The sequence below is a fragment of the Micropterus salmoides genome, unplaced genomic scaffold (genome assembly GCF_014851395.1).
Source record: "Micropterus salmoides isolate LMB-PRFRI ecotype aquatic unplaced genomic scaffold, ASM1485139v1 Ms_hic_scaffold_20, whole genome shotgun sequence".
NCBI classification, from domain to species: Eukaryota; Metazoa; Chordata; class Actinopteri; order Centrarchiformes; family Centrarchidae; genus Micropterus; species Micropterus salmoides.
The window spans coordinates 13,375,758-13,389,830 of NW_024041151.1; the positions used below are offsets into that span (position 1 = coordinate 13,375,758).

The 14,073-nt window shown below is 39.2% G+C and overlaps 1 protein-coding gene across 5 annotated transcripts in view; it reads right to left on the reverse strand.

Annotated features, from left to right (window-relative positions):
- znf462 (zinc finger protein 462) overlaps positions 1–14,073 on the reverse strand; it is a 52,441-nt gene that overhangs the window by 4,512 nt on the left and 33,856 nt on the right. For all 5 annotated transcript variants that reach the window (XM_038733422.1, XM_038733421.1, XM_038733418.1 and 2 more), the window contains exons 6-12: positions 12,634–12,752; positions 10,492–10,689; positions 7,568–7,823; positions 6,985–7,124; positions 5,349–5,572; positions 1,103–1,445; positions 143–281 (exon numbers count right to left, since the gene is read on the reverse strand). In XM_038733422.1, coding sequence (XP_038589350.1) covers positions 143–281; positions 1,103–1,445; positions 5,349–5,572; positions 6,985–7,124; positions 7,568–7,823; positions 10,492–10,689; positions 12,634–12,752 — 1,419 coding nt within the window. The remainder of the gene's footprint in view (positions 1–142; positions 282–1,102; positions 1,446–5,348; positions 5,573–6,984; positions 7,125–7,567; positions 7,824–10,491; positions 10,690–12,633; positions 12,753–14,073) is intronic.

Sequence of the window (14,073 nt, forward strand, 5' to 3'; positions counted from 1 at the left end):
TCATAGAACTAAATTGTTTGAGCAAAGACCAAAAAGTTAGGTAAAGTGGACCATGGTGGCTTAAGGTGCACAAGCTCACACACAAAGAGATAAATAGGAAAAAGGAAAAAAAGCAAAGAGGAAATAGGAAAAAAATACTAACATGCCATGTCGAAGGACATGTCGTTCCCACTCAAGGCTGTTGGTGAAGCAGCGCCCACAGAACTCACAGGGGAGACGCTTCTCTGCAGCGCTCGGCCCAGAGCTGCTGCTGGTGCTGCTGGTGGGAGATGCTAGAACTTCTGGGAAATAGAGATCAAATGATTGGTCATCCTCAGAATAGAGTAATTTCACAAGTGTCCATTTCCTATTTCTTACAATATTTGAGGACCCATTTTGGTAGGTGAGTAAAAGCATAACAATGCAATGTAGTACATAATTTGTAAATCAGGAGGTCCTGGAACACAGACCGGCAGAATCATATTACAATCTGCATTTTAAATTCACGTTTTGTTGTGTTCTTTGTTAGTTTATAAATTAAGATGTTATGGCAATTCATGATGTATTTTTGTAAATTTTGGGTCTCTAGCTGAAAAGGTTTGGGAACCCCTGCTATAATGTATTTATTATCAGGTAATCAGCATCCTATACAAAGTTATACATCAATCACAAAGTAGAAAGGCTTAATGTATTAGAAATGAATGTTGGCTCCTCTGTAGAGCAGGGATGATCAGTAATATTTTGGTATGAAATCTACTTTCTCCTTCAACGAGCAACCGATACCAGTCAAGTATAGTCAGTGAATTATAAGATAGAAGACTGAAATGAAAAAATCAATTCAGAATTACAATGAGACTTTGACTATTTTGGAAGACAAACACTGCTCATGAAGAATCGATAGAACCAAGAAGTGGAGGATTCAAACTTCTTGAAATACTTTTTCTTCTATACCCCGACAGTTACTGACAGACAGGATTAGGTGTGTTGTCATTTGATAATAAGTATTCAGTTTTCAAAACCAAGTTCACATTATAAATAATGTGGCTTTATATATAAGGAGGAGTATATTATGCAATATTACATAAGAGAATGACAAGATCTTTATTACTTAATCTGTATTTACCTTGTAGAGCAGGCCTTTCTTCCTCCACTTCCTTGACTTCCTCTTCATCTTCCTCTTCCTCATATTCTTCCTCCTCCTCCTCCTCCTCCTCCTCCTCTTCCTCTTTGATGTCGTCCTCTAGATCCTCATCATCCATCTCTCTCTGCTCCTCCACTATGTTCTCCATAATTTCCATTCCTTCGTCATCGTCATCATCCTCCTCCTCTGCAGCAGCTACTTTTCCATCTCCAACCATCTCCATGATTTCTCTCTCTTCTTCCTCCTCTGCGCTGCTTCCTTGTTCCTTTATCATCTCCAGCTGGTCCAGGTTGACCCGGCCCATCAGCTCAAAGTTCCTGATAACCTGATCACAAACAGGAGGTCTTAATTAGTTTGGTATTGTGTGCTCTGAGCGCAGGAGCATAGGTATAGATAGTGCACACCGTGCAGCTGCATTGGGACCAATGCAAAACCAGCTCATAACTCGACGGGCCCGCTCCCATCAAGGGCCCCCTGTACAGTGTGGGCCCGCCGAGTTATGAGCTGGTCTTAGTCTGAGTTACATGGTATATAAAAAAATAGATTCCACAGATTTAACAGAATGAATTTAGTCTTATTTTCTTTGGTATTTGTGTCACATTGCCCACTTATGCAGTGATGATTGCTGGGTAATGTGTAAATGAATGCCCAATCTTAAATTTCTATTTGATCATGTGAGAAGATGACAAGAATCCAGAAACAGGGTGAAACGCAAAATCTGACTAGACTAGCAGAGCACACGTGCAAGCTAGCAGTCATGGTATTCACACATAAAAGTTTTTTCAGTAAGAGACTGGAGAGAAAAGAACAGGAGGAGAGGGTGACAAAGCTCCCAAATAAGATGGTTTTGGATTACTGAGGACATTGTCAAAGATTTCGCTCAATGCAGGCTTGTTGGATGCCATTAAAATAGGTGAGTAACTTTACAAGTGCTTTTTCAGTGGGTTTGGTGTGGCTCCCGTGCCGTTGTCTTAAAGGCTGGTATCATTTCAGGGACAGATAGCCGCTGAATAGTCCTACCTGTTTAATTGTGCGGATGGGCTTGTGGGTATTAAACTGTGTGTGCGCCGTAGCTGGCCTGTTTTCAGAACATGGTGTTATGGTATTAGTAGGCCACTTTTCTTTATTATTCACCATAATGTCTTGCATTCTCTGTCGATGAGGAATGTGATTGTCGTGATTTGGGAGGTTATTGTACTGAAGTTGTCCAAAAAAGTCTGTGTCATTTCAGCACTGCGCACACCTCCCCTGCACTCAGCTGTTTGTAGTGACGTTTCAGGATTTTAACAATGACAACACTGGCCATGCTCCTTATAACTTTCTCTTTGACTTTTGTACTTTTGTCTAGGTGACACCAACAAAATACATCACATGATGGTACCGCCGCACGCAACACAGCTGCTGCAGCAGCAGCAGCAGCAGCGTGTGTGTGTTAGAGAGACGCACACAAAGAGAAATGTTGAATTTAATATGTTAATATGGAAAGAAATCAATTTAAGGAGCTTTAAATTAGGTATTTACTGCATCTAATCTTATCAGTTGTTAAACGGTGGCAAAACAAGGAAACAAGGCTCATAAAATTGCCAATATAGGGTTCCCTGCTAGACAAGAATGCAGTGTGTGCTTCGTAACGGTGTAGCCCAAGGACCCATCATAACAGCCTGCACTGGGGCCCATTGTTACCACATTACCCCACTGTCTGAGCAGTACTTATCTTGGGAAACTGTTTCTTAAAGCCTTCAAAAACATTAACAAGTGAAAGGGTGGAAACTACATTTTGCACAAGGCATATTACATGTATGTGTGTTTAGGACTTAATTTTTCTTTTTTTAATAAAGTAAATTGCAACTTAAAAGCAAATAAATGTATTTTAGGATATCATAACGTTCCTTACTGAAATCAGTTTTATAAATTCTGGAACCTCTTTATATGGATTTTACAACTGGGTTAAGACATTAAAGTTGATGTTTAGTTAATTTCTTGTAACACAAAATAAGTAAATGTTTTAGCAGAAGCCCATTTTTCAACAGAATCTTTATGTTTTGAGGCTGCTTGAAATTTCTATTAGCCCAAAGTACAACAACAGCTTTTCAAGCTGTTTGTGAAGGCCTGTCATCTAATAGGCCAGAGGTTTGTATACTGTATATTGCAGCATAAGACGATCAGTCAACTTATAATGATATGAAACAGAGGTATTTTGATGAAGAAGATTTAATATTTTGATTATAAGATGGGGTTATATGGGATTATGTATCGTATCACAAATTATGTCACTCTTTCTGAGCAATTCCTTCCTCCCAACATCTGTTCTTAAGCTTTAGCTATGTGTCTCACCCAGGAGGAGCCCTGCTCTCTCATTCGTCCTTTTAACTGCATGTCAACATTGGACATGGCTGTTTTTCCAAGATAGAGCTGTATATTTACATTAGTCTGATGGCAAAAATAAAACTCATCAAATATAAAAAAAAAAAAAATTCCGATTGCCTTCATCGTTTTCTTGACCTTTTTTTCCATTCATCTACACATGAAAGGACCAAAAACTCCCCCACACTGCCAATCACTTGTACTCACTTTATTTATGATTTATTTGGTCCTCATACTTTCATCAAATAAAATTTATAAAGACAAACAGCAGCACCAGTACCAAATATGTAGACATAAGTGGGGAAAAACCCACCAGTCAGAGAATGCTAGCAGCACCTGCCAGTATTCATACAATACAAACAAAACCTGCACTGAGCTCTTATATATATGTTTATATATAAGCTCTAGAATTATATGCACCTTCTCATCTTGTCCCACTGTATCATTCAGTAGCCATTTCACAGATATTTTTTGTCTCCTTATCTGTTAAGATACAACATAGAGTTCCACTTGGGCTTTGTAAGCTTGTGTATCAATGCCATCTTGTTTTAATAAATCCCCTCCATGTGGTAATATTTACTTTTAAGGACTCCAAAGGATGATGTTTGAATGGAAAAATAAGGAGGGAAGAACAGAGGTGTTTTGTGGGCCAAACAAATTTAGTGCTTTACATACTTTCATTAACCTGACTGACTTTATGGTCCACTGTAATTCGGATGGTCTTATAATTTCTCATCTAATAAAGTTTTATTACACAAGTTGAAAAAATTATACCATACACACAATGAATGATAGCTGCGAGGTAATCATTAACAGGGTTTTCCCTGACCCTTAAGGCTGGCTGATATGGGTTTTAAGGTGAAACTGCTGCGTTCACCCGTAGTCAGTGGGAGTAGCGTATTTACATTTCAACTGATATTGTAGAAATCTGCATTTCAGCTCCTTTTTTGTCATTTCATCAGTTTTACACAAGTGAAGCTGCAAGGCAAAGGAGCAGTATATTGAGGCAAAGAGATTCCAACTCTTACTGAAGTTTGGGTGAACCTAAAATCACCAAATAAACAAAGTCTTTTCCTGTGCTATTGCTGCACTTTTACTGGGCGTTTACTGGCTGTTTCAGTCTGCGTGCACCCTCTTCCCACCTGCTGCATGGCATCGCTTCAAAATGTGAATACATGTCATGACTTATCATTGACTACAATTCTTTGTATTATTGTGTAATGAGACCATAAAAATAAAAAAGACTACCTTTTGGCATGCTAAATAGTTTTACTATAACAATTTTAGAAGCTTTTACTATGGTGTTGTGTGAAAAGATTTCCACTGGAGTTTGGTGGCTAAAGATGAAACTCTTTTTACTTGCCTGATTATATAGATTTTATTTTAAAAATTGCATCAGTTCTATTTCTGGGTTTCAAAGTGTTTCCAGATGTTTGATCTGTTTTTTGTTCTTTTTTTATCAATCCAGCAGCTGATTACAGCTGACAAGTTTAATTTAGGAGTTGTAAATTAGATTTGGCACTGTTAGAATATAGACAGTTGCTTGGCACAGGCCTCTTGATAAGCTCCCACAAAACCAGCAAAGGTTAGAACTAATAACAGACTAACAAACTAACAGTTTGAAATGACAGCGTGTATAAGCTGAAAACATCTCATGTTCTATCCATTAAGCAGACTGATTATAAAAACCACATTCAGTAAAACTCCCCAGAAAGCCTCTCATCTGCCAAATGAGGCCATTTTACATATTAGTGATGGCCATATTCTTGCTACTTTTTCAATCATATTGTAGAAACCAATTACGTAAGGTACTGTATATCAATTTAGTTTAGTTGCACAAAACATCATGCAGAATCCAGCTGACCTTGTGCTCAAGGCGTAGATGCTCCTCTAGCTGGCTCCGTCGACTGCTGTCATAATAACAGAGCTGGCACTGGTAGGGTTTGATCTCAGCGTGCTTTTGCAGGTGCAGCTGCAAGGCCTGGTCACTGGAGCATGTGAAGGTGCATTTGTGGCAACGGAACACCAGGCCCTGAAGGTGACGTGACAGCTTGGAGCGGCTGACCTCCAGTGGACCCACACGCTCCTCTGGTGGAGGAGGAGGAGAAAGTGAAGTGGATTATTAGGTTGGAGAAATGGAAGGCAATGGAAATGGAAGGCAATGGAAATAATGGCAGAGCAGGGGAGAGGGAAAGAAGAGCAGCGAGAGCTAACGACAGAACAAAATATATACAAAAGAAAGATAGTCCCATATTAAAACTAGCAAAAACACCCCCCAAAAGGTGTTACTGACCTACCGCATCAGTTCCATCCCTCTGTGCTTGCTTGTATTCAAAGTGTCTAGTGTTACCTTTCAGTTCTTATGACTGTTCTAATACACTGTATGCAATGCCTTCATTATTCAATAAATGAATAGCTCCACTTGTATATACGGTTTCTATATAATTTGTGTTTGCTTTGTTTGTATTCTGTTTACATTTTTTATAATGGGATACATGGTGCATGCATCAGGGTTTTGTCAGGAGTATGTCCAGTTTGTCAATCATTCAGTAAATACGTTTGATAAGCCCTAGCATTGCAGAACTTTCTTAAACCACTTAATCACACCACATTACTGCCAACTGCCAACACTCATTTGACTGTGATAGCGTTTAAAGGAATTGACATTTTGTTTGATGAAAAGATTGATACCGCCCTCATGTCTGTATGGTAAATGTGATGTTGGAGCCAGGAGACAGTTAGCTTAGCACAAAGACTGAAAACAGTTAGCCTGGCTCTGTTAAAAAGTAAACCCGAACCTCTAAAGCTCACTAACACATTGTATCTCATTTAATTAATCCATGCAAACTGTAAAAATGAAAAAGTTGTGATTTTATGAGAGGTAAACCGTAATGATTAGCTGTAGAGTGGCAAAAAAACGTTCATGTCAGCCTGCAACTTGTAACTCTGAGTACCTCCCCTTGGTGAAAAGAACTAACCCAGCCAACATAGCACCATCACTGGCTGTTACATCTAAACACAATCAAGTCTGATAATTAAAGAGAAGCTATACACAGTTTGTATCTGGTCTCACTTTTTAACAAACTGCTACAAATATGTTACACTGCAGAAGTAGTCAGTTTATTTATATGGCAGACAAGCAGTTGGGGTAACCATCTTGGAATAATCATGAAACACAGTGGGAATAACAGGAGGTTTCCCTTTTATCTCACATTCTACCAACATTGTGTGAACACAGCATAATGTGCCGGACTATTTTTTTGGCTGAGTAAAGTCACTTCCTGGTCTTGTCATTACTGTGAGGTTACCAGGCAACCAGCGGAGACTCCAGGAAGTCATTGCACAGTCTCTACATAGCAGAAGTGGTTATTTCCATCTTGCTGCATCTTCTTATTTAACTCTCAGCAGGAAAGCAAATAAGCGCATTTCCCAAAATGTTGTACTATTCTTTTAAAAGTGGAGTTCAATATGTCCCTAGTTCCATTTTGCATGATGTGTACCTCTGTGCAGGACAATGTGGTCAATCATATTGCTCTTGTGTTTGGTGTGGTAGAGGCAGAGAGGGCAGCGCAGGTCTTTAGGGAAGTCGTCAGGTGCATTGTTGTTGTGACCAGCCTCCACATGCATGGTGAAGGTATTCCTGAGATTGATTCAGAGACAGAAAAAAAGATCACTATTGAGAGATTCCAAAGAAGGTTAAATACAAGGACTTGGACTTGGTTGAAGATACTCGAAAGCGTTTCGTCCCTCATTCGAGAGACATCGTCAGTTCTAACTGTCTGAAGTCTCTCGGATGAGGGATAAAATGTGTTTTGAGTATCTTTAACCAAGTCCAATTGCCCTTAATTTTAACCTTCCTTGGGTAACTATGACCTGGATGACTGAGAACCTTCACAGACATATTGAGAGAATGTATTCAGTGCTGGTCTATCTAGTATATGTACAGTTCAATGTGTGTTTCTACTACTTTACATTAATATACATATATACTTTGCATAAGCTTCTATACTTATATTGCATATTTAGCATATAGCATACAACAGTCATATTGTATATCCCTGTCAAGCTGAAGTCTTTCCTTACTTGTAGCAGGTGAAAAAGGAACAGTCTTTGCACTTGAAGAGCTTCTTGCCACCATGACGGTCCCTGTAGTGCCGACGCAAGCTCTGCATGTATCCAGAGCTGAACTCACAGAACTCACAAGTGAGGATGCCGTCTGGTCGATTGTCAGCCACTGTTGAACCACCAGGTGTTGAGCTGGAAGACATGTGACTGCGGGAGGCCAGCTGGTAATGACTAAGCTGCTGACGAACATCCGCTGGCTCCAGGTATGATGGGTCTGAGAGAGGGTCAGAGAAATTGAGATAACAGGATGTTTATTCTATTATAACAGTGTTAATATGGAACAGCTTATGAAAGACAACACACTGTTTAAACTAGCGTTTTCCAACCTTTTTGGCCTGTGACCACTTACAAAAAAGAAGTGTCTACTTGGGGCACATTTAAGATGTTCCACAAGCAGCTCCACAAAGATACATTTCCCCTCTAAACTTAAACAGGTGGCCCACAGAGGCAAAACTCTCAAACATTTCACAAAAAGCAAAGATTAGAGAAGTGAAAATAAGAGTGCATATTTATGTAGCAGAACATTAATCATCTCATGACCCCTCAGATTTATCTTTTCAGCCTTTAGAGGGCCCACCCCTAGGTTGAGAAGCACTGTACTAAACTACCTAACTCTACATAAAGTAGTCAAACAAGCTCCATTTAAATTTGTATATTAGTATATTCCTCTTTCAAGACTGTTTCCTAACATAGACCAATCTAACATGAACACATGATTGGAATTAAAATAATATCTTTTCAGCTAATGTCACAAGGATTTGGGCACTAGTTTTCAACCCACAAGAGTCACTGTACATCTAAGACTCATGTTATTCCAATGGATAACTTTACAGAGCAGGATGGAGTTTAACCTACATTATTTATCTTCTCCAAATAGATTCATCTGCGTCCTCTTTCTATTTATATCTGATTTCTTCAAAAACAAAGTGCAGATATTCTGTACACATACATAGTATTTAATAAGCAGTTGATCCTTTACTCTCTAAATGAGACAAGACTATCTGGAATGTAGTTGTGTCCCCTCCCCCTCATAGATACAGAAGTATCACTATGACAGTCATCGTTTGTCCCCTACCTCTTTCCCTCCTCATTCCCTTTCTCAAGAGTCTATAATATCAGTGAGCAAGCTCATCTTCTCGTCCTACTTTGAGCCTCCAACACATCAATAAATAAACCACAGTGACACTAATAGAATATCTATCCATGTGAAAAATGCTTCATTCAGCACTCAAGAGTATGAGGAAGACTGGAAGAAAAAACACTTCTCTTTTAAACTTTTACTTTACAAAATGCTTGAGAACCAATTTCTCACTTTCGCAGAGGAGGCAGAGGAATTCACACGAATGAAACAATGCCACAGTTGATTCATGCTTTTAATATCTTCTCTGCATTGTGGAGATGTATGGAGATGAGACAGCAGATGGAAAGCAAATTCTGTCATAAAGTGGTGATGCGTCTATTACATTGCATAAACGAGAGGTGGGATACTTCTGTGAGGAGTTGAAGACAGTGGAACAGGAAAATGCCTTAAAATTATTAAGGATGATCTTAATGCAGCATACAAAAAGTGAGGATGGGGTTGGAGCTCAAAGAGCTTCGGTCTTACATATAAAGGGCAGGTGCAGGTGTAACTGTTAAAAACTGCAGCTATATTCAATCAATCAGAGCCAATAAAATGTTAACCTTTTAAAACAAACCCTCCACTACAAATATCAGACTTTTAGACATTCAACTGAAGGTAGCTGGTTTGGCACAGTGGAGAGACATTCAATATGTCAGCTCTGCTCTTTCTCAATGCTTCGCTTGTCTTGGTAGGGCACAGCTGACAGTGGTGGTCGGAGCATTGAGGAATGCTGCCCTGCTTCAGCTCCAGGGAAGATTCCACAGCTCCAGCAGCAAGGTGGCAGCTGCTGCCAAGAACAGTCTGCAAGCTAAAGCCGCGGCTGCTCAGCCACTAAAACACCTACAACACGGCATCACATCAAGGAGTTAGCTGCTACACCGCCCTACAGTGAAGGCACCTCTTTGATAGAAAATATTCAGTAATGACAGGCATCATAATCAACATAAAAGAAGGCTTAGGTAGTCAAATCTCAGCAGTCAAACTCCTGAATTCTCATAAAATGTATTCAATCTGTGTACACAACCCTTCCAAGGACTATGACACAGACTTGTTGATGCTAACTGCTGATTTTCCCTATTTATAGCAAATCTAATGTGTTACATTAATAGTATAAAAAAAACAATAAATAACACCTAAAGTTTAGGATGTGAATGAAATAGCTCTGAAGTTAAATTTGAGTAGTCATTTAATCAATAAAGTAAAATTCATCTGCTATTTTGCTAATTGATTTAGTCATTGTTCAATCAAAAACGCAAAACATGTGCTAGATCCAGCTTCTCAAATGTGAGGATTTGATTCTTTCCTTTGTCATAAAATGACAGTTAAGTGAGTCTCTCTGGGCTTTGAAAAGTTGGTCGAATTAAATATGGATATGCGAGTACATCTCCTCGACAGTGGAAATTTATAATGAGCATTTTTCACTATTTTCTGGTATTTTATGAACCACATGATTATCTAGAACAGAAGAAAAAAACATCCTAATAATGAAAGTAATTGTTAGTTGCAGCCCTAACATAGTGATATACATATATATACATATAAATGATATATAGAGAAAATGATGTAGGCATATTTCTAACATATATATTTCTTCATCAAACCCCACTTGGGCCCTTTTCTCCAAAGCTAAGAAACTCTGTTTTAAGGGTGTTTGTATTACAATGGATTCTGCTTTGATGCTCAATTGAGATTTTCCAAATCTAGCGTGACAGGCCTATCCTATGATCTTATTAAAACGACATTATGCAGGATCTCATACCATCCAGGTCCACTGGAGTCTGCTCTGTGTTACTGGCCGGCCGGGAGGGCCTGAGGGCGGCATGAGCAGCCTGGGTAGCAGCCCGCAGTTTGGGGAGGGTCAGGGCCTCACCATGGTCTCTCAGAGAGTGCTCCTTCAGCTGGCTGATGGTCATAGAGGAGAAGGGGCACGACAAGCACTTGTATGTGTGCTGCTCACCTGAAGGAAAATCCAAAATCATCACGTCAACAACTTGACTACTATATGAAACTGACTGAACAAAGGCAGACAAAGATTTTCAAAGACTTGTACATGGTTGAAGATTCTTTAAATATAGTGATAATAAACACATCGTCCCCCACTAACAAAGCTATTCCCCTCAGAGCCAGTCTGTAAGAAATATGTCATCTTGTACTCACATAGTGCTCCCCTTGGACTAATTAGTCAAGTCAATTATATTTGTATAGTACATTTCATACACAGGTAAACTCAATGTGCTTCACAGTAAACATATACAACATTAAACAAATTAGATAGAAAACACATACAATACTCCACATAAAATAACCTTTTACCCCACACACACACACACACCCACACACACACACACACACACACACACGGGCTGAACAATTTTGAAAAAATATCTAATTGCAATTATTATGTTCTATTATTGTGACTGATATTACAATAGCAATAAGATTTGCGATTGAAAGGAATGATAATTTTTCTCTAATGATAATCATTATTCTCATTTTCATTGAAAAACATATTTAAATGATTATGGTGTTATTTTTGCAAGGATCTGTACCAAACAAAGATGTTTTCTTAAGTCTGTAGATTATGATGTGTAGGCCAGGACATCTCTGCAGCATGACAATATTAAATTTAAAATGGTTTTTGGACACATGTTTTGATTTGAATTAATTGTTCAGCCCTAACACACACACACACACACACACACACACACAAAGAGGTATCACGCATAGTCAGGAACTTTTGAAATATTTTTTATAATTAGCATGAAGCTCGCTAGCTAGTTCTACTGCTTGTTTTGTTGTCTTTCAATGAAACTGGCAAAGGAGACCTGAATGGAGAAGATTGCAAAGGTCGGCCACATCTGTTGAGTCAGACTGACCCCAGAGCCAACGTTAAGTTTTGCTCAGGTTGGTGAGCCAAGCAAATGACTGTACTGATGTTGTTTTGGCTACTGTGTGTTGGCAAACACTTTAGTAGAGTTTTAAATGCATTTAAAGCATTTTGCTTCCTGTAGCTGTTGGATATATATGCTTAACAACCTAAGGCAAGTAGCATCCTGAGGAGTGGCGCCATTACAACCAAAGCAAACATTATTACAAGAAGTAGTTTAATAACAAACTACTTTGTGATTGAACGGTTTCTGCTAAGACATTCAATCCAAAATATCTTCCGCTGGTTGGACTGTAATCAAAGACACACATATAAAGAACTGATCCACAATGATGAAACTGAATGCTGATTGTTTTCACAAAGTGTACAAAACTCCACCTTTCAAATGTAATTGCAACTCAAAATTGGTTTGTGTCAATTATCTGGAGCAGTTGTTAACGTATTCTGCTGTTTCTTGTTCTCACCAATCCGACAGTTGAGAGCACTTTTCTAGCTTACCAGACTTAAGACTGTTTCTTTTGCTCATATATTGATTGCTCAGGTGGTGCTTTTTAGCATTTCCTTGAATATCTATGTCTTTGTCTGCTGTCTGGCTCCCTCGAAAACAAAAAACAATCACAGCAAAGAATCACTCAGTGTAACTAAAGACACCGATGTGCCTTCACCTTTGTAACATGCTGAGGGTTTCAAACCATTTTCCCAAATAAACAATATTAACAAGAAATTCATCTGGGCTATTTAGGCTCAAATCTGAATGCAAATGTGATTCTTTTGGATGTGCTTAATTAGGTGTATCTAATGTACTCAGTGAATGGTGAAGCTGCTCCTCCAGCTAATCCACTGGTTGCATTGTGCTGCATAAGCTAATTCAAGCACAGCATTGTTATGTGGAAGATATAAGCAGGAGGCTGCTATTCTGGCTTGGGAATACCTTGTTAGTCATGGATACAGCTGTAAGATGTGATTTAATGTATGTGTGTGCGTGTGTGTGTCTGTGTGTGTGTCTGTATTTACCTGTGTGTGCCTTATGCAGGTGGCTCTTCAAGCGACTCACGTAGGCAGATTTAAAGGGGCAGAGTTTGCACTTGAAGGGCTTGTGGTGGCCGTGGTGAGACTGCACATGCCTGTCCAGACTGGCGATGAGACAGAATATACAAAAAAAACAAGAAGGGAGGGATATGAGATAAGAGGATAAAAGATGTAAAAAAAAAAAAATAAGTAATAGATGAAATGAGGACAAAAGGATAGCAGATAAAGAGAGAAACCGACAAGGATAGAGTACAGGAAAAGAGAGAGAGAGAGCTCTACCTCTACAGCATCCACTTTGATGATTTCAACAGCATGGTTTTTCAGCAGCATCTAAAGCGCTCAATTCTGTTTACCTCACAAACAAGAGCCGCACATTTCCAGTGACTACAGAACAAGGAGCCGTGGGGTGAACTCATCTACCCACAATCCCCTGGTGGGAATGAGTGCGTGAGTGCCTGTGGGGACGGTGGCTGTGTTTTTAATGCCAGCCTCCTAGGTGGCATGGGAATGCAGCTTCTTTCTGGGTCAGGGCACATACAGTACAGAGGGATTACACCTGGGAGCTCAGAGGAGATGAAGACTCTCTCTTTCCCTCTCGCTCTGTGTCTCTGTGATGGATAAAACAAATCACACTACCAAAATGTCTGTCTCGCTGTAATGTTTGTCTTAACTCTCCTAGGAGGCAGGAAATCTTAGACAAGATTGAAGATTCAAAGGGTTTGTGATAGGGTAAACAGAAAAAATTTAAAATTGTGCTCTGTACAAAATGAGTTTAACATCTAGTTGATTTGTAGAACTGCTGGTGTAAGACTTGTGAGGGTGAGAGTTTAAAACATACTGCTACCAGTGCTACATATTGGGCAAATTTAAAGGGTGCGGGTATATTTATCTATCACTGACAACACATTATTGCATGGCTTTTAATAGATGGCAATAAGCCCCAAAAGTCACACCTCTCAAAATGGAAGCAACCTTGGCAGGATAAGACAGATCATTAGACTTGTCGGTGAGGATTCTCAGTCACCTAGGTCAAAGTTATTCAAGAATCAACGGCAAACTTTTTCTTTAATTCTGAAAAAGCCTCTTTGATGGGAGGTGAAACATCTTCAAGTATCAACCAAGTCCAGTTGCCCTTGATTTAACCTTCCTTGAACATCATTAGACTTGGAAGTTGTAATCCTTAAGATTTCCACGGGATCAAACCCTATTCTACAGTATAATTACCTCCCAATATAGTCTTTTTCATTGTTTGTGGCGCATCCATTCCCGCACAGCATTCACATGCATGAGGGATTCACCGGAAAGGATGTGTGAACGTAATCTTTAATTATTACTTTTATTTAATTATTAATACCGGCCTTACTGTTTGCTGTTCCCCTCCCACAGCCATATCATTGCTCTATTGGGTTATTCTAATGCTAAGCA